Source organism: Ranitomeya imitator, unplaced genomic scaffold (genome assembly GCF_032444005.1).
Source record: "Ranitomeya imitator isolate aRanImi1 unplaced genomic scaffold, aRanImi1.pri SCAFFOLD_194, whole genome shotgun sequence".
Classification (NCBI taxonomy): domain Eukaryota; kingdom Metazoa; phylum Chordata; class Amphibia; order Anura; family Dendrobatidae; genus Ranitomeya; species Ranitomeya imitator.
Genome location: NW_027193317.1, coordinates 285,131 through 305,827, shown reverse-complemented (window position 1 = coordinate 305,827; position 20,697 = coordinate 285,131). Strand labels below are relative to the sequence as shown.

Genomic DNA, 20,697 nt, shown 5'->3' with positions numbered 1-20,697 from the left:
CTGTTAGTTGGGATCTCAGGGCCTATACCCCTACGGCATTGTTTTACATTTTGGAGCAGAAATTGCCTATGTGCATTAGATTCTGGCGCAGCTGCCGACTTTTCTCAGGTGAAGCTACTTCAGTCGGTGGCTTTTTTTTTCCTATTTTTGCTCTGACATCTTCTCCCTTATATCTTCATTATGAGAGAATAAACATGTTACCTCTTTTAATTGCTCCAAGGTTTCCAAACCCTGAAGCAGTGAAAAGAAGTAACAAAATACTGAACATGGGCAGAGTAATGGATTTTGACACTGCTGTGTATTATGTTAATTTTTTTAAGAGCTTTTGAGACACTTTTTCAGATGGATTCCGCTCGGAATCCACTTGAAAAAGATGATGTATGCACACAGCCACTGAGCGGAAACTCTCTGAATCCTCCTCTGAGACTCAAAACTCCTCACAAACTTGGTAGTTCCTGCTTCAAAAACTCAGCAAAAAGACTCAGTTGCACATACTCTAAGGGGGTTTTACTTTTTCAGACATTTACTGAATACCCACAAAACAGGGGTCCCTGTGGGAAGTGGCGTGGCTGTGCGTGTGCTCAGCTATCTAAGGATGTGTACATGTGCAACCACCTCTTCATTCTCCACCTGGATGCAGCAGCCATCCACTGGCCATCCAGACAGGTTGGAGGTTGAGGGACCCCTTTTCTTGAGATCGGGTGCCACCTCTGGAACCTTATCTATCAGGCAGGGATAGCATCAGATGATTACGCCATCAATGCCTAAGATGGGAATACCCCTCCTGGCGAGGATAATATAGGTTGCAATCATTTTGCAATCTACAATAGTCAGGTGTGCACCATGTGAACAAAGAACCAGGGGAAGATCAGCTCTCTCAGGATGGGATGAAACCCTGTCCTTAGGAGATCAAAAAATGACAGTCCGTAGGAAATGGTGTCCTGATCCCTCAGGGTGAGAGATCTTGTTCTTGTGACCAACGTATGGGAGTAAAGTAACTATTTTCCTACTTCTATAAGGCCGTGAATGAAATGAATGGTAAAGATGTGAATGGTAAGGCCATTTATGTTGGAAGAGCCCAGAAGAAGTTGGAAAGACAACCAGAGGTTAGGAGGACGTTCGAGCAAATAAACCAAGAATGGATCACCAGTTCCCAGGTGAGTGACTTCACTCCCTTTGTATTTAATTTGTGTGAGTGTTTGAAAAAAATTCTGCATTTTTAATAACTTTTTTCTTCTTCTAATTTTAGGGTGTCAATCTCTACATTAACAATCTTGCAGATTGCATTGATGACAGGCTACTGCATCAGGTGTTTTCCCGTTATGGCACCATCATCAGTGCTAAGGTGAGCTCAGCTTGTATCTGCTTCTTTCTTCTTTCTATCCTCACATTCATTTTCATCTACGTAACATTAAGGGTTATACTTATGGCCAACATTAGACGTTTTCATCGATACATAGGAGAGGTGATAACTTGTGGATTTGCGGTGGTCTTACTGCTGGGACCCCATGGATCCTTTAGGAATAGAGTGATGAGTAGATGATAACTTTCAATGTCGGGAATGACCCTTTAGCGTGAACCTTCTTAGGTGAGGGTGTACTATTTATTTTCCTATGTTTCATTGTAAGGATGTCAGGTGATGTAATATTTCAGGTCATGATGGAAGGTAGACGCAGCAAAGGGTTTGGTTTTGTCTGCTTCTCCGCTCCCGAGGAAGCAACCAAAGCGGTCACAGAGATGAACGGAAGGATTGTAGACTCCAAGCCATTGTATGTCGCCTTTGCACAGTGTAAGAAGGATCGGCTAGCTCCTCTAGCCAACCAGAAGAAGATGGATCATATCCGAATTGTACCCAACCAAGTCATCAATACCTACCAACCACCACCACCTCCCAGCTTTATAATGCCACCTGCTTCACAAGTAAGTCTCCAGATAAAAACAACCTACAGAAAGCTTTCTTACAGAAACAGTGCCATCCTTGTTCTAAGGTTGTGGCTGGTCTTGCAGATCAGCTCCATTCGAGAGAATAGGGCTGAGTTACAAAACCACACTCGACGTGTGGAAAGATGGGAACTGTTACAGAAAGAAAGTAGCCATGTTTTTCTAACGATATACAATCCATTTATTACAACCTAAACTTGTTTTTAGGTCCAGAACCATGCAGGATGCTGTCATACAGTACCGAAACCGCAGGTTGTGCCAAGTCCTAGCCGGACACCACAAAGTATGTTCAATTAAGTAACAGCCCCAGGTACACCAATCACTGTATGATAAATAACAAATCAATAAAAGAATATTAAAAGAATATTAAAATTATAATTACAAGTGTCAGTGACTAGTGTCCTGTGGAGAGAAATGTGGAAACCACCACCGTACCAAGGGAAAGCAACCACAGCCAATATAGCAAAGCCAAAGAAGATCTCCCAAGCAGGAATGAGATTAAAATGCCTTTATTATATATACACTTGGCAATAAGTAACAATGATAAAAGACACAAATGTGCACAATGAGATTATTTGTATAATAAAATCAATATGAATAATAGTACAGACTGACCCCTTGAAAATTATATCCTATATTATACTACCATGACAGGTTTAAACATCGCCCCAGGATGACATATATTATTAGCTGGATTTATATATAAAAAAAGACTTTCTGCATATATTGCAAGTACAGACCTATAGATACAAAATGTGCAAAATTGGTAGCAAATAGTAATTTATGTGCAATAAAGCAATATAAAGTGCAACAGGAGGGGGAAGGGAAAAAGGTCAATTATAACCATACAGTGTACTGAATATGTCAGTATATACACCTTATTATAACACGTGCACAACTATGTCAGAAAAAATAAAAAAACTTTTTTTGTGCAAAGAGAAAAAAAGGGGGGTTATATATACCCATAAGATATGCTGGATTATACCAGAAAGTGCTATGTGCAAAAAGAAAGTGTAAAAACTGAAAAAAAGCCACAATTGCAGGTTACACTATTCTAAGAGGATAGAAGGAGTAATCCGAAACGCGCGTCGGGGTGCGTTTCTTTGGGATTCAGCTGACCTCACAGGTATATTTAAAGATTTAAGTACATCCCCCTGCATTACACCATAGTGATTAGTATCCGGCCCTCTGGTGGTCAGAGTGTGCCAGTGGTGACTTTATGGTGGTGATTTAGCTGCTCTTTTATTTTTTTGGCCACTATAATTAGTACTATTGGAAATATATAGATATATTTGATACTTTCTTATAGACCTATTTTTGTGCAGTATGGTTTAGTATACACTCCTCTTAGAATAGTGTAACCTGCAATTGTGGCTTTTTTTCAGTTTTTACACTTTCTTTTTGCACATAGCACTTTCTGGTATAATCCAGCATATCTTATGGGTATATATAACCCCCCTTTTTTTCTCTTTGCACAAAAAAAGTTTTTTTATTTTTTCTGACATAGTTGTGCACGTGTTATAATAAGGTGTATATACTGACATATTCAGTACACTGTATGGTTATAATTGACCTTTTTCCCTTCCCCCTCCTGTTGCACTTTATATTGCTTTATTGCACATAAATTACTATTTGCTACCAATTTTGCACATTTTGTATCTATAGGTCTGTACTTGCAATATATGCAGAAAGTCTTTTTTTATATATAAATCCAGCTAATAATATATGTCATCCTGGGGCGATGTTTAAACCTGTCATGGTAGTATAATATAGGATATAATTTTCAAGGGGTCAGTCTGTACTATTATTCATATTGATTTTATTATACAAATAATCCCATTGTGCACATTTGTGTCTTTTATCATTGTTACTTATTGCCAAGTGTATATATAATAAAGGCATTTTAATCTCATTCCTGCTTGGGAGATCTTCTTTGGCTTTGCTATATTGGCTGTGGTTGCTTTCCCAAAGTATGTTCAATGTATTGTGAGAATGGGGTTTAGTGTGTACGCCGAGTGTCTTCTCCCGCTAAACCTTACTAGTGCACATCACAGTCTATACAGCGATATTACATAAACTCTGTGGTCTACTATACCAGTCCTCACCATTTTTAAGATTTGCACTTGCCGTGGGGGCATGGTCTGCCAGCGATGTGAGAGGATGCATGCCCGGTCAGCTCCGTGTGCAGATCCTTATACGATCCTCAAGCTGCCCTTTTTTTCACCCTCTGGTCGGGTATACTTACCTGCTTATGCCTGGACACTGTAAACAGCCTTTTCCCTGGCACGGAGCCCGCCATGAAGAAAGGGAACGTGCTCAAAGGCCAGGAGTGCAATCTACAAGGTGGGGTCGACACAATTGTGGCAGAGAGTGCAAGCTGAGCGGGTGAGCACTAAAAGGAGGATGTGGCTAGTTTAGAAAGATTTGCAAGATCAGGAGTGGAAGAAACGGGATGACACGTTGAGAGGGATTCATCCAGACCCAAATTCCTTCTCCCACCTGCTTACTACAGATCAGCCTGAGTATGAACCAGATGAGAACCGGGGAGTCCATGCTGTTTCTCCTACATGCCAACTAGCAGCTACAGAGCCCAAGATATCATGCAAGCCATTGGGGATTGTAGTAGCTCTCTTTCATCTCTGGTGCTGCAGGTAGGAGGAATTATGAAGAACATTTCAGTGGTCAGACAAGATATACGCAGTATCTCAGAGAGGACCACAGACCTCGGGAAGAGCGTTAATGAATTATAGGACATCCTACTTCCAATGAGGCAAGATTTGCAGCAACACACCAAGTTATCAGAGGCAAATCGCATCAACCAGGATGATTTGGAGAACCGCCCGTGCAGGAAAAATATCTGGATTGTTGGAGTCCCTTAAAAATCCTAGGGCGCAAAGACCACAGAATTCTTTGAAACCTGGCTAGTGATGGTGTGTGGGAAGGATACTCTTAGCCCCCTCTTTGCAGTGGAACGGGTGCAGACAAGGCCACTACCGCCTGGAAGTCAGCCATGCACAGTCCTGGCCAAGATACTTCACTATAGGGATACCATCCTATGAAGCTCCATAAATGGTCCAAGAATCTCCATATTCACAGATTATTTTGCTGATGTACAGAAGAGAAGTGCGCAGTTCGTGGAAAATAAAAAAACAACTGTGGACAATGGTTTGCTCCTACTCTAGGTAATATCTGGCCCACCTGTGGGTTGCTGCTATGAATTCAATATCCTTCTTTAGTTTTGCTACTTTAGAACGATGGAGAATTTAGAAGGTTGCTTGGTTACCCCCATTGTGACTGCTACATCCAAGGTTTCGACTTAGGCCCTGGTCCCTTAGAGAGCGCCTGTTAGGGCATGGTCGCAGTGGCCAAAATGTTAGTGTTGAAATTTGGGTTATGTTGAAGCATAAAGGGGGCACAACCGGCCCTCAGATTGCTGTTTAGGTTTACATCAGATCTAGAGTGGTTCTTCTAATCTTGTGCAATGCCACCGATGGAGATAGCCTTTTCTGGAATACCCCTATCTATTCCACAAGGCTGACTCTCAAGGCTAAAAAGATTACCTTATTGTCGTGGAACGTAAGGGGAGTACATGAACCTGATAAAAGGAAGGCGATCTTCGATACCATGAAGAAATGTCAGCACGTAATATTATGCCTCCAAGAGACTCACATGAAGGAGCATAATATATATCTATTAACCCCAGCCTAAGTGGGCTCGAGCTATCATGCAACATTCTCCAAATATTCACGCGGAGTTAGTATTTTAATTAATCATACAATTCCCTTTCACTGTATTGACCAAGAAATAGCTAAAAAGGGACGATACATCTGTCTGCGGGGGAGATTCTATAATATTTTAATCCTTATTGATGCGGTTTATATCTCTCCTCCATACACAGGAACGGTCCTTCAGAAAATAATCGAATTTTGTTAGTAAAGCCCCTGGCTGCCCCCTAGTACTAATGGATGACTTCAACAATACGATACATTGGCTATGAGTTTAGCTGGGATGCGGGAGGGACTTACTCCTTTGGAAAGAAGTTAGAGGAGGTAGCACTTAGATGTTTGGCCATTACCTTACCCTAAAGTTAAGACTTTTTCCTGTTATTATGCTGTCCACAGCTAATTGTCCCGTATAGGTTTGTTACTATGTAATTCCGCAGCTGTGGGAATGATGGGAAGAATAGAATACTTACCTCCGAGTCTCTCTGACCACTCTCCACTTATGGGGCGCCTCACTTCACTCCTGCAAGTTTAACCCTTTCTGGGTTTTTTTGATGGTGTCCATCAGTTCATGTAAAGAACATGCCTACAATTGTGAAGATTTGGTTTTTTTTATTGTGAAGTAAGCAACAAATGGGACAAAATACCTGACAACTTCAGTGTGCATAACTATTCATCCCCCTAAAGTCAGTACTTTGTGGAGCCTCCTTTTGAGGCAATAATGGTTGCAAGTCGCTTTGGATAAGTCTCTATGAGCGTTCCACATCTTGCCACTGGGATTTTTGACCATTCCTGAAGGCAAAACTGCTCCAGCTCCTTCATGATAGATGGTTTCCTCTGGTGAACATCAATCTTCAAGTCTGGCTAAACAATAAAGGGCAGGGTGCACCACAGTATATATTTCAAATGCAATTATAATCACAGGGTGCTACTAACGCATAGAAAGGAGGAGCAATAACTGGAGGAAAGACTAATGTGTATGTAGAAAGTCCACACCCGAGGTACAAAAAATATCAAAAACTACTTTATTATCACCAAAGCACAAACATGACTAAAAACATTTAAAAGCAACAATGATAACACCCCCATCCATGTACAATAATGCATCTATGTGACCCTAGGACATGATACCGTAGGAGGGAGTACCCGTGCCAAAGACACTGCCGAGAACCAGCTGACGGTACTGGAACCCGGATGGGTAGCAGAAGGTACAAGAGCCAATGGAACTACCGAGGACCAGCTGATGGTACTGGAACCCGGTTACTAAGCAGGAGGTACCCGTGCCAGAAAGCACTACCAAGGACCACCAGACATTGGTGGAACTCGGATACCGAGAAGGAGGCACCTAAGCCAAAGGCTCTGCCTGGAACCAGCTGACGGTACTTGAACCAGGATGGGTAGCAGAAGGTACAAGAGCCAATGGAACTACCGAGGACCAGCTGATGGTACTGGAACCCGGTTACTAAGCAGGAGGTACCCGTGCCAGAAAGCACTACCAAGGACCACCAGACATTGGTGGAACTCGGATACCGAGAAGGAGGCACCTAAGCCAAAGGCTCTGCCTGGAACCAGCTGACGGTACTTGAACCAGGATGGGTAGCAGAAGGTACAAGAGCCAATGGAACTACCGAGGACCAGCTGATGGTAGTGGAACCCGGTTATTAAGCAGGAGGTACCCGTGCCAGAAAGCACTACCAAGGACCACCAGACATTGGTGGAACTCGGATACCGAGAAGGAGGCACCTAAGCCAAAGGCTCTGCCTGGAACCAGCTGACGGTACTTGAACCAGGATGGGTAGCAGAGGGTACAAGAGCCAGTGGAACTACTGAGGACCAGCTGATGGTACTGGAACACGGTTACTAAGCAGGAGGTACCCGTGCCAGACAGCACTACCAAGGACCACCAGACGTTGGTGGAACTCGGATACCGAGAAGGAGGCACCAAAGCCAAAGGCTCTGCCTGGAACCAGCTGACGGTAGGCAGCAGAAGGTCCACATGAAAAAAAAGTTGCAAGGCCGCGAGTTGACCGCAGTTACCGAAACCCACAGTCCTACAGGGGGAGCTTGTCCACTTGGCACTATGGAACCAGCCTTGATTGCCAGATCCCGCAGCCCACATAGGAAGCATCTAAACTGCAGGCACCATGGAGTCGGCTAACCCGACCGCAACCCGACAGGACAACGTATTGGAGGCAAAGTGACCTTGACACTACCCGGAAACAGCTGGCGTGCTGGAACCAGGCTGGGCAGGAGGGAGTACCCGTGCCAAAGACACTGCCGAGAACCAGCTGACAGTACTGGAACCCGGATGGGTAGCAGAAGGTACAAGAGCCAATGGAACTGCCGAGGACCAGCTGATGGTACTGGAACCCGGTTACTAAGCAGGAGGTACCCGTGTCAGAAAGCAATACCAAGGACCACCAGACGTTGGTGGATCTCAGATACCGGGAAGGATGCACCAAAGCCAAAGGCTCTGCCTGGAACCAGCTGATGGTACTGGAACCAGGATGGGTAGCAGAAGGTACAAGAGCCAAAGACACTGCCGAGAACCAGCTGACGGTACTGGAACCCGGATGGGTAGCAGAAGGTACAAGAGCCAATGGAACTACCGAGGACCAGCTGATGGTACTGGAACCCGGTTACTAAGCAGGAGGTACCCGTGCCAGAAAGCACTACCAAGGACCACCAGACATTGGTGGAACTCGGATACCGAGAAGGAGGCACCTAAGCCAAAGGCTCTGCCTGGAACCAGCTGACTAGACAACGTATTGGAGGCAAAGTGACCTTGACACTACCCAGAAACAGCTGGCGTGCTGGAACCAGGCTGGGCAGGAGGGAGTACGCGTGCCAAAGACACTGCCGAGAACCAGCTGACGGTACTGGAACCCGGATGGGTAGCAGAAGGTACAAGAGCCAATGGAACTGCCGAGGACCAGCTGATGGTACTAGAACCCGGTTACTAAGCAGGAGGTACCCGTGTCAGAAAGCACTACCATGGACCACCAGACGTTGTTGGATCTCGGATACCGGAAAGGAAGCACCAAAGCCAAAGGCTCTGCCTAGAACCAGCTGACGGTACTGGAACCAGGATGGGTAGCAGAAGGTACAAGAGCCAAAGACACTGCCGAGAACCAGCTGACGGTACTGGAACCCGGATGGGTAGCAGAAGGTACAAGAGCCAATGGAACTACCGAGGACCAGCTGATGGTACTGGAACCCGGTTACTAAGCAGGAGGTACCCGTGCCAGAAAGCACTACCAAGGACCCCAGACGTTGATGGAACTCGGATACCGAGAAGGAGGCACCTAAGCCAAAGGCTCTGCCTGGAACCAGCTGACGGTACTGGAACCAGGATGGGTAGCAGAAGGTACAAGAGCCAATGGAACTACCGAGGACCAGCTGATGGTACTGGAACCCGGTTACTAAGCAGGAGGTACCCGTGCCAGAAAGCACTACCAAGAACCACCAGAAGTTGGTTGATCTCGGATACCGAGAAGGAGGCACCAAAGCCAAAGGCCCTGCCTGGGACCAGCTGATGGTACTGGAACCAGGATGGGTAGCAGAAGGTACAAGAGCCAAAGACACTGCCAAGAACCAGCTGACGGTACTGGAACCAGGATGGGTAGCAGAAGGTACAAGAGCCAATGGAACTACCGAGGACCAGCTGATGGTACTGGAACCCGGTTACTAAGCAGGAGGTACCCATGCCAGAAAGCACTACCAAGGAACACCAGACGTTGGTGGATCTCAGATACCGAGAAGGAGGCACCAAAGCCAAAGGCTCTGCCTGGAATCAGCTGACGGTACTGGAACCAGGATGGGTAGCAGAAGGTACAAGAGCAAAAGACACTGCCGAGAACCAGCTGATGGTACTGGAACCCGGATGGGTAGCAGAAGGTACAAGAGCCAATGGAACTACCGAGAACCAGCTGATGGTTCTGGAACCCAGTTACTAAGCAGGAGGTACCCGTGCCAGAAGGCACTACCAAGGACCACCAGACGTTGGTGCAACTCGGATGCCGAGAAGGAGGCACCTAAGCCAAAGGCTCTGCCTGGAACAAGCTGACGGTACTGGAACCCGGATGGGTAGCAGAAGGTACAAGAGCCAGTGGAACTACCGAGGACCAGCTGATGGTTCTGGAACCCAGTTACTAAGCAGGAGGTACCCGTGCCAGAAAGCACTACCAAGGACCACCAGACGTTGTTGGAACTCGGATACTGAGAAGGAGGCACCTAAGCCAAAGGCTCTGGCTGGAACCAGCTGACAGTACTGAAACCCAGGGGGACCTATTCAAGATTGACTGCTAAAGAACCAGCTAATGGTGCTGGAACTCAGATATGCAGCAGAAGGTCCACATGAAAAAATAAGTTGTAAGGCCGCGAGCAGGCCGCAGTTACCGAAACCCACAGTCCTACAGAGGGAGCTTTGTTATGATCAGGTTACCTTGGAGCAGCATGAAAACTTTCACTGGAGTAGGTGGTAACTATACTGACCGCAAACCCTGATCTTATCACCGCAACTAGAAGTAGCCGTGGGGTGTGCCTAACAAAACCTAGACACCTCGACACAGCCGGAGAACTAAATACCCCTAAAGGTGGAAATAGGAATACTATCTTGCCTCAGAGCAGATCCCCAAAGGATAGGCAGCCCCCTGTTGTGAATTCTGCTCTTGGGCTCCCTCCGGTGGTTGAACCCAGGACAGGGCCCAGTACTAAACGAGAGAAAGGTTTGTTAAACTATTAGATACACAGGTCTCCCTTCCACATACAGGGGTCACAGGGCAGAAAAGAAAAGGGGCCCCCAATACTGCACAGGGGCGACAGGAAGCATCCGGTGAGACTACACCAGGAGGCCTCTACAGCCATCGGTAGCACAGACATGGGAGAAAAGGCGCCCATACTCAGCAAATCACCCCCGAGCACAGGCTCTGAATGCAGGCATTGCAAAACTACTGTCCCTTGAAATGCTCTCATTCAGGCTGGTGGAGACTGACACCTTCCGTAACTTCATGGCATTGGCAGTCCCACAGTACAACGTGCCCAGCCGCTTTTATTTCAGCAGGCAAGCCGTCCCTGCCCTGCAAAAGCATGTGGAGGGAAAAATTAAACATGCGCTACTAAACGCGTCAGTAGCCAGGTCCACCTGACCACCGATGTGTGGACCAGTAACCATGGACTGGGAGGATACCTTTCCCTCACTGCCCATTGGGTAATTGTTGTGGAGCCGGGTACAGATCTTGAGAGTGGCGCTGTACATGTTCTGCCAACTCCAAGGATTGCAGGAATCCAGTCTGTACACATTGACTCCTCATACTCCAGTTCCTCTGAATCATTGCTGCAGGAGCCATCACAGTCTACCTCCACATGGAACCGTGAAGGCTTACCTGTTACGACCGATATGAACACAGTCATGGCCAAACGTCAACAGGCCGTATTGAAATTAATTTCTTTGGGGAATCGAAGCCACACAGCACAGGAGCTCTGGAATGCCATCAATTAGGAGAGCGACGTGTGGTTTGTGCCAGCGAATCTCCAGCCAGGCATGGTAGAGTGTGACAATGGCCGAAATCTGGTGGCAGCTCTGGGCCTAGGCAATCTCACTCACATCCCATGTCTGGCACATGTGCTCAACTTGGTCGTGCAGAGTTCTTTGAGGGACTATCCGGATCTTGATGCACTGCTGCACAAGGTCCGCCTTGAGTGTGCTCACTTGCGGCGTTCCAGCATGGCAAGATCGCGCATTGCAGCTCTGCAGCACTGATTCCGCCTTCCGGAACATCGCATCATATGTGACCTACCCACCAGGTAGAATTCAACGTTACATATGTTGGAGCGGTTGTGTGAGCAGCAGGCAGCAGTAATGGAGTACCAGCTGACAATGATCCAAAGCACACCGCCAGGGCAACGAAGGAGTGGCTTCGTAAGAAGCATTTCAAGGTCCTGGAGTGGCCTAGCCAGTCTCCAGATCTCAACCCAATAGAAAACCTTTGGAGGGAGTTGAAAGTCCGTGTTGCCAAGCGAAAAGCCAAAAACATCACTGCTCTAGAGGAGATCTGCATGGAGGAATGGGCCAACATACCAACAACAGTGTGTGGCAACCTTGTGAAGACTTACAGAAAACGTTTGACCTCTGTCACTGCCAACAAAGGATATATTACAAAGTATTGAGATGAAATTTTGTTTCTGACCAAATACTTATTTTCCACCATAATATGCAAATAAAATGATAAAAAAACAGACAATCTGATTTTCTGGAATTTTTTTTCTCAGTTTGTCTCCCATAGTTGAGGTCTACCTATGATGTAAATTACAGACGCCTCTCATCTTTTTAAGTGGTGGAACTTGCACTATTGCTGACTGACTAAATACTTTTTTGCCCCACTGTATACTGTGTATATATATACAAACATATCAATTAGTAAGTTAATCACCTGGAGAGAAAGCCGGCTGGCAAGGGAGCAGACAGAAAGCACATGGTAGCAGCCATCTTGTCAGTGTCCGTCTGTCGTCAATAGTCAATAAAGTCAGTTGAAAGTACAATCGCGCATGCAGAGATTGCCACGTGACGCGTGCGCGGGTCGCGCTATGAATTGTGACTAGCAGCACAGGCCCAAAACAAAGCCGCAAAAGCGCGGGCGCCGTCACCTAGCAACACCAGGATCAGACAGACAGTAAAATACAAACACATAATGAATTTGTTAGCGTACGCGCAGTATATCTGTTATCAACATAAAAAAGGTGAGCCTGAGCGACTATATTGCAATTATTCATTGATATAAATAGATTGAATAATATATGGACTAAACATAGAAAGATAGCACAGAAAATATCAACTATGAGGCTAATATGCATCGGCAATGATTGCGATACACAGAAGCACAAAATGGCTAAAAAATTAAATGAATTAAATTAATAAAGAAGGGTGAAAAGCATGTGAAGGCACAAATTATTGAAAAAGAAAGAAAATGAAAAAAATATATAACATAAAAAAATGAAACATATATAGAGTACAGACCAAAAGTTTGGACACACCTTCTCATTTAAATACTTTTCTGTATTTTCATGACTCTGAAAATTGTAAATTCACACTGAAGGCATCAAAACTATGAATTAATACATGTGGAATTATATACTTAACAAAAAAGTGTGAAATAACTCAAAATATATCTTATATTCTAGGTTCTTCAAAGTAGCCACCTTTTGCTTTGATGACTGCTTTGCACATTCTTGACATTGTCTTGATGAGCTTCTAGAGGTAGTCACCGGGAATGATTTTCACTTCACAGGTGTGCCCTGTCAGGTTTAATAAGTGGGATTTCTTGCCTTATAAATGGGGTTGGGACCATCAATTGGGTTGAGCAGAAGTCTGGTGGATACACAGCTGATAGTCCTACTGAATAGACTGTTAGAATTTGTATTATGGCAAGAAAAAAGCAGCTAAGTAAAGAAAAACAAGTGGCCATCATTACTTTAAGAAATGAAGGTCAGTCAGTCCGAAAAATTGGGAAAACTTTGAAAGTGTCCCCAAGTGCAGTTGCAAAAACCATCATGCACTACAAAGAAACTGTCTCACATGAGGACCGCCCCAGGAAAGGAAGACCAAGAGTCACCTCTGCTTCTGAGAATAAGTTTATCTGAGTCACCAGCCTCAGAAATCGCAGATTAAAAGCAGCTCAGATTAGAGACCAGGTCAACACCACAGAGTTCTAGCAGCAGACACATCTCTACAACAACTGTTAAGAGGAGACTTTGTGCAGCAGGCCTTCATGGTAAAATAGCTGCTAGGAAACCACTGCTAAGGACAGGCAACAAGCAGAAGAGACTTGTTTGGGCTAAAGAACACAAGGAATGGACATTAGACCAGTGGAAATATGTGCTTTGGTCTGATGAGTCCAAATTTGAGATCTTTGGTTCCAACCACCGTGTCTTTGTGCGACGCAGAAGAGGTGAACGGATGGACTCTACATGCCTGGTTCCCACCGTGAAGGAGGACGTGTGATGGTGTGGGGGGTGCTTTGCTGGTGACACTGTTGGGGATTTATTTAAAATTGAAGGCATACTGAACCAGCATGGCTACCACAGCATCTTGCAGCAGCATGCTATTCCATCCGGTTTGCGTTTAGATGGACCATCATTTATTTTTCAACAGGACAATGACCCCAAACACACCTCCAGGATGTGTAAGGGCTATTTGACCAAGAAGGAGAGTGATAGGGTGCTACGCCAGATGACCTGGCCTCTACAGTGGTTTGGAGTGAGCTGGACCGCAGAGTGAAGGCAAAAGGGCCAACAAGTGCTAAGCTTCTCTGGGAACTCCTTCAAGATTGTTGGAAGACCATTCCCGGTGACTACCTCTTGAAGCTCATCAAGAGAATGCCAAGTGTGTGCAAAGCAGTCATCAAAGCAAAAGGTGGCTACTTTGAAGAACCTAGAATTAAGACATCATTTCAGTTGTTTCACACTTTTTTGTTAAGTATATAATTCCACATGTGTTAATTCATAGCTTTGATGCCTTCAGTGTGAATTTACAGTTTTCAGAGTCAAGAAAATACAGAAAAATCTTTAAATGATAAGGTGTGTCCAAACTTTTGGTCTGTACTGTATATAATAAAGTTAATGAAAATAAATATAAAAAAATAATAATAAAATAATAATAAAGAGATAGATGATGTAATAGAGTAAGATAACACAGAACCACATGAGAATATTTAATAACTATCACACTGTATAATGCATACTGAATCTTTATTGAACCATTAGGCAAAATACAAAAATACAAAAAAGAAACCCGAAAGTCTCCTTCAACAAACTGCCCGAGACTAAACATGACTTTATAAATAGATGAAAAAGGTCAAAATGCAGGGAAAAAAATCTGAAACAAATCGAGGAGGCTGGCCCATGACAATACATGGTACATATACATAAGTCTCAAGTCGTACTGAACTGCCAATCATCCACGATTAATGATCCAGAATATAGGAAACAAACACTTGTTAGATAAGTGTCGGACCCAGCTGAACAATTAGAATAAAGGAAAACTCAAAAAAACATAAATGAAGATATGGTACTGTGAATAGACGCTTCAGGAAAGAGATCTGATGACTAGAAAATAAGGCCGGGTTCACATTGCGTTTACAGCAGCCCGTTCAACACATACGTTAACGGGCTGCTGATGCAAGTGCCGGTATGGCAGCACGCTAGCGCAGATAGAGCATCTGCTAGCTCTATCTGCGCTAGCAGTGACGGACTAGGAAACGCTGCAGCCCGCGTCTCAGGGTCCGTCACTCAATGACGGCACATCCCTAGCGCACGCCCATTGTGCGATGCATCCCACATAGGAATTAATGGCGGCCTTAACGGACTACGTTACACCGTGTTTATGCCGCGGTGTAACGTAGTCCGTATAACGGGCGCCCATAACGCAATGTGAACCCAGCCTAATTCTCTGATGAAAATAGCCATAATACTCCAAGCAAGCACCAAGGTGAGAGTAAGATGTAAATCCTCTCCAGGGAAAGTGAATGTGCTTCCATCACAGAACAACGAATACCAATGTCTACTGGTCCAGGGTATATCTAAAAAAAATAGAAATAGAATAGAGATGAGCCATATAACTAAACAAAAAGACATATAATTATGGTGTGTATTTTAACCATAGAACCCAGAAAACGAGAATTCCTCCTTTAGACCTCCAGGGGACATGCTCTTTAAATTGAAAATCCAACGGGACTCCCGGCGAAGGAGGTCCTTAGTTGGATTCCCACCCCGAATGTTGCCAATAACCTGGTCCACCATCATTACACGTATTTTGTGATGTCTACTCCCATGGTGTTCTATATTGGAAATGTGCTGCTGAATTCTGCGTTTGATTTCTTGGCTACTTTGTCCCACATACTGTATATCTTTGGGCATTGACAGATAAGAATATATATCACACTAGATGGTGGCCTGATCCTAACGCATCGGGTATTCTAGAATATGTGGACAGAACTTGTTCAGTAAACGTGACTAAACTATGTGGCACTGTGACTGACAGAACTTGTTCAGTAAACGTGACTGAACTGCGTGGCACTGTGACAGACAGGACTTGTTCAGTAAACGTGACTGAACTACGTGGCTCTGTGACTCACAGAACTTGTTCAGTAAACGTGAGTGAACTGCATGGCACTGTGACTGACAGAACTTCTTCAGTAAACGTGACTGAACTGCGTGGCACTGTGACTGACAGAACTTGTTCAGTAAACGTGACTGAACCACGTGGCACTGTGACTGACAGAACTTATTCAGTAAACGTGACTGAACTGCATGGCACTGTGACTGACAGAACTTGTTCAGTAAACGTGACTGAACTGCGTGGCACTCTGACTGACAGAACTTGTTCAGTAAACGTGACTGAACTACGTGGCACTGTGACTGACAGAACTTGTTCAGTAAACGTGACTGAACTACGTGGCACTGTGACTGACAGAACTTGTTCAGTAAACGTGACTGAACTGGGTGGCACTGTGACTTACAGAACTTGTTCAGTAAACGTGACTGAACTATGTGGCACTGTGACTGGCAGAACTTGTTCAGTAAACGTGAGTGAACTATGTGGCACTGTGACAGACAGGACTTGTTCAGTAAACGTGACTGAACTGCATGGCACTGTGACTAACAGAACTTGTTCAGTAAACGTGACTGAACTGCGTGGCACTGTGACTGACAGAACTTGTTCAGTAAACGTGACTGAACTATGTGGCACTGTGACTGGCAGAACTTGTTCAGTAAACGTGAGTGAACTATGTGGCACTGTGACTTACAGAACTTGTTCAGTAAACGTGACTGAACTATGTGGCACTGTGACAGACAGGACTTGTTCAGTAAACGTGACTGAACTGCATTGCACTGTGACTGACAGAACTTGTTCAGTAAACGTGAGTGAACTATGTGGCACTTTGACTTACAGAACTTGTTCAGTAAACGTGAGTGAACTGCATGGCACTGTGACTGATGGAACTTGTCCAGTAAACGTGACTGAACTACATCACACTGTGACTGACACACTATGACTGCGCCTGTCGCTGATTGATCGTGTGCGGCTGGCGCGACCAATCAGGGACGCGGGATTTCCATTACAAACAGACAGAATTAGACAATATAGTAGATTCCTCGAGCGACAGTTTGAATAAGGTTTAAAGTGCCTGGAAACATTGGGAGGGTAACATTATCAGCTGCAACCATGTAGGGGCAAATATTGCAACCACCACATGGAAATGACTCCGTGAGGTGATTCCCCGTGCCCAATCTAGTGGTTGGTCGTTAGTTGATTCTCTTTCTCGTTTCCAGTTCGAGCGTTTCCGGTCTTTGGCTCCGGAGGCAGAAACCATCGGTTTGGATTGCCCAGCGGACCTTTGGCTCGTGGCATCGGGGATGCTGAAGATCTGATAAGGTCGTCGTTGGCTCCCAAAACATGGGAGGCTTATCAGATGGCTTGGTCTTCTTGGGAAGGGGTCTTGGCATCCTGCCCGGGTGGAGGTAATGCTGATGATCAGGTGGGGATTTTGTTGTCCTGGATTAGCCGTGGTTTGGATGAGGGTTGGTCGTGGGCGAAGGTATCACGCTTGCTGGCGGCTTTGGCGTTTGGTTTCAAATTGAGGGGGCAGTGTGATTTGTCTAAAGCTTTCCTGGTGAGGCAAGCCGTAAAAGGTTTCCGGAGACAATATGGTAGGTTGGATTCCCGGCGTCCCGTGTCTTTTGCGATGTTGGAGCGATTGGGTGAGATTTTGGGGGACTGTTGTGGGTCACTGTTTGAACAACGTCTTTTCAGTTTGGCTTTCTCGTTGGCATATTTTGGTGCAATGAGAATTAGTGAACTGGTGTCTCCTAATAAGTATACAGCTGGGGGAGTTTTGGCAAGGGATGTTCTCTTGTCTGAAGGGCGTGTGGAGTTCTGGTTGCGTCGATCCAAGACGGATCAGATGGGGCGCGGTAGAAAAATTGAGTTGGGTGCGGTAGTTGGTTCACTGATGTGCCCAGTTAGTTGTTTGAAAAGTTTTTGGGGGCTAGGGCCTCGCAGGGAGGGATCTTTACTTTGTCATGAGGACGGTTCTGCTTTGTCAAGATATCAGTTTCAGATGATTTTCAAGAGAGCGCTTGATGTATTGGGGTTGGATGATTCGCGTTTTACTCCTCATTCCTTTCGGATTGGGGCAGCTACGGATGCGGCTGCGGGAGGTTTGGATGCGGAGGCTATCAAGCGTATTGGGAGATGGAAGTCGAATAGATATCGCAGTTATGTTAGGTGTTAAGTGGGGGTGTGTGTTTTCGTCCTGGAAAGGTTCGTTTTGATAAATCGCGGTCTTTAGGTGGTGGATTGAACTTTGTGTTTGTATTTTTAGGTTCCTTACCGTTTTTGGTGTGGATTTTCGGCCATTCCTATGTGCATTGGGGAGCCCGGCGCGCTGACGTACGGTCGAAGGGTAGACAACTCGGTTTCGATCGGTCGGTAGCAGTGGTCCGGTGGATTGGTTTTAGAGGTTTGTCCTGGAACAGGGTGCTGAAGGAGATCAATGCTGCGGTAGTTTTGGACAGGTCACCGTAGATTTTGGTGCTACACGTGGGAGGTAATGATTTGGGTATGCGCCCATTTAGAGAACTAATTAAGGACATCAAGCAGGACTTGTTGCGGTTGTGGCGGTTATATCCGGGGATATCGGTGGTCTGGTCGGAGATTGTACCGCGAAAACGGTGGAGGAATATGCGGTCCTTGGAAAAACTTAATAAGGCCAGGATCAAGGTCAACAGAGCGGTGTCCGTGTTTGTGGCCAGGAATGGTGGAGTAGCCGTAAGGCATTTTGAGTTGGAAAAAGGTGACGGGGCGTTCTGGCTGGCAGACGGTGTGCTTCTGAATGCCGTTGGGATTGATTTTTGGGCACTTGGGCTGCAGGAAGGTGTGGAGAAGGCCATAGCGTTTCGGAGTGGTGGGGTCTCAGGTCTTTAAGGTTTCAAAGTCCCTCGTTGTGGTGGCTGGGGGGAGTCCTTGGAGTTGATGGAAATTGGGTTGGGGGGATTCATTGGCTTATGGCTCCCCGTTATTTTGTGTTAAAACTGGTTTTGGATCTGGTGACTTGGGGGGTTCCGGCGGGGGTGGTCGGTTCCCCGGGAATTGTAACGTGAACAGGGAACCCGCTGGGGTTTTGGTGCTCCTGAGCCAGGCGGTATCGGCTGGGAGTAATTTGGTTTTGGTAACGTTCACGTTGTGCTGTGTGTTTGATCACCAGATCCATGGGAGCTCCAAGGACCCCTCCTAGTTTAAAGTTATTGGATGTTATAATTTATTATGTTTGTTTGTATTTAAATAAAAAGGCTGCAGTGGCCGACATTATTCCAAAAGAATATGTAGTTTGAGTCTTTATTTAGGGGTAAGAGGGCATGGGTTATGGGGGGGGGTTATTAAAAGGGAAGGTTTGTGCTGTTTATCTACCCCAACTGCTCGACATTACCAGGGTCAAGAGCTAGAGGCTGAGTCAGCAAGGAAAGCCAAAACTTTTTCCTGCTGTTCCGGCTTTAAAAGCGGTTTTCCTACTCCCAGATAAGGGAGCCTTTGAGGCCTTGTGTAGCCAGACGATGACGCTGGCTCAACACCTCGAGCCTTATGTGCTATTTTGCTTTTTCCACTACCACCATCATTACCAGCTGGCAACGACCGCCCACGGCCTCTTCCACCAGACTTCCTCATTTTTGGGAAAATGTAACCAAAATAACAACCGTTATATGGTACTATAAAACAAGGTAGGTGTATATAAACTTGTTGAGAATTTAAATCTCCCTTTTTTGGGGGGGAGACTGCACCTAAACTCAGGCCCAGTGTATTTCACTACACAATGTAAGTGGCAGAACGTGGCTGGAAGATATACGACAAACAGAACTGACGTAGATCCACTTAGTGCCAATTTAAATCTCCCTTTTTTGGGGAGGAGAATACACCCAAACTCAGGCCCAGTGTATTTCACTACACAATGTTAGTGGCAGAACGTGGCTGGAAGATATATCAAAAAATACAAGGACTGTAGTACAATTTCAATCTCCCTACAATGAGCTCAGGACAAGTTTGGCAGCCAGCAATAAAAAGGACTGCTGCACACAAAAGTGTGGAGTGGTCAAATAAACAAGATAACTGTGCAGAAAGGAGCAACAGGATTTTTGCTTTTCAAAAAGCAGTTGGTTTGCACAGCGGCGTACAAACAGCAATGCAGCTATCAGGGAGCCTTATAAGGCAGCCTAATAAGCTACAGAGCTGATGCACAAAAATATAAACTCCACTGTCCCTGCAAAGAAAAGGTGGTGTTGGACAGTGGAAATCGCTACAGCACAAGCAGTTTCGGGGTTAATCTTCCCTCCCTAACTATATCCCTTCTTCTGATGCAGCTGCAGCAACCTCTCCCTATGCTAAGATCGGCAGAAGTAAGATGGCGGTCGGCGTGCATGCCCCTTTATAGCCCCTGCGTCGCCGCAGAAAGCAAGCCAATCACTGCAATGCCCTTCTCTAAGATGGTGGGGACCAGGACCTATGTCATCACGCTGCCCACACTCTGCATCCTCCTTCATTGGCTGAGAAATTGTGCTGAAAACGTCATACGAAACACGACTTTGGCGCGCTGATCGCCGACCTCGTGGCCGATCCCACATTAGGATTGGGTCGGGTTTCATGAAACCCGACTTTGCCGAAAGTTGGAGATTTTTCAATTTGTCCGATCCTTTTCACTCAACCCTAATTATCACTCTGTTTTCGTGAAATATCTAATGTTTTCATCCCTTGACCAAGGCATTGCACTATTTAACGCTTTTCAGCAGTAGAGAAATCCTTTTTATTTCTCATATTGCTTGAAACCTGTGGCCTGCTTGATAATGTGGAACATCATTTTTAAGTAGTTTTCCTTTAATTAGAATCACCTGGAAAACTAATTATCACATGTGTTTAAGATTGATTTCAGTGAGCCATTGAGCCCTGAGACACAATACCATCCACGAGTTTCTTTGAAAAACAAAACAA

General features: G+C 45.4%; 2 protein-coding genes across 7 annotated transcripts in view; one reads left to right on the top strand and one right to left on the bottom strand.

Annotated features, from left to right (window-relative positions):
* Nucleotides 1-17,006, top strand: part of LOC138653070 (polyadenylate-binding protein 1-like) — a 29,956-nt gene extending 12,950 nt beyond the window's left edge. For 2 of the 4 annotated variants that reach the window (XM_069743184.1, XM_069743183.1), the window contains exons 7-10: nucleotides 1,020-1,157; nucleotides 1,250-1,345; nucleotides 1,654-1,920; nucleotides 2,149-2,297. In XM_069743184.1, the coding sequence (XP_069599285.1) occupies nucleotides 1,020-1,157; nucleotides 1,250-1,345; nucleotides 1,654-1,920; nucleotides 2,149-2,238 (591 nt within the window). In that variant the 3' untranslated portion in view covers nucleotides 2,239-2,297. Of the gene's footprint in view, nucleotides 1-1,019; nucleotides 1,158-1,249; nucleotides 1,346-1,653; nucleotides 1,921-2,148; nucleotides 2,317-16,991 lie in introns of those variants that run through there. The other 2 variants (XM_069743182.1, XM_069743181.1) reach the window with 2 other exon arrangements.
* LOC138653071 (gastrula zinc finger protein XlCGF66.1-like) overlaps nucleotides 14,392-20,697 on the bottom strand; it is a 253,205-nt gene continuing 246,899 nt past the window's right edge. For all 3 annotated transcript variants that reach the window (XM_069743185.1, XM_069743187.1, XM_069743186.1), the window contains one exon: nucleotides 14,392-15,238. In XM_069743185.1, the coding sequence (XP_069599286.1) occupies nucleotides 15,030-15,238 (209 nt within the window). In that variant the 3' untranslated portion in view covers nucleotides 14,392-15,029. The remainder of the gene's footprint in view (nucleotides 15,239-20,697) is intronic.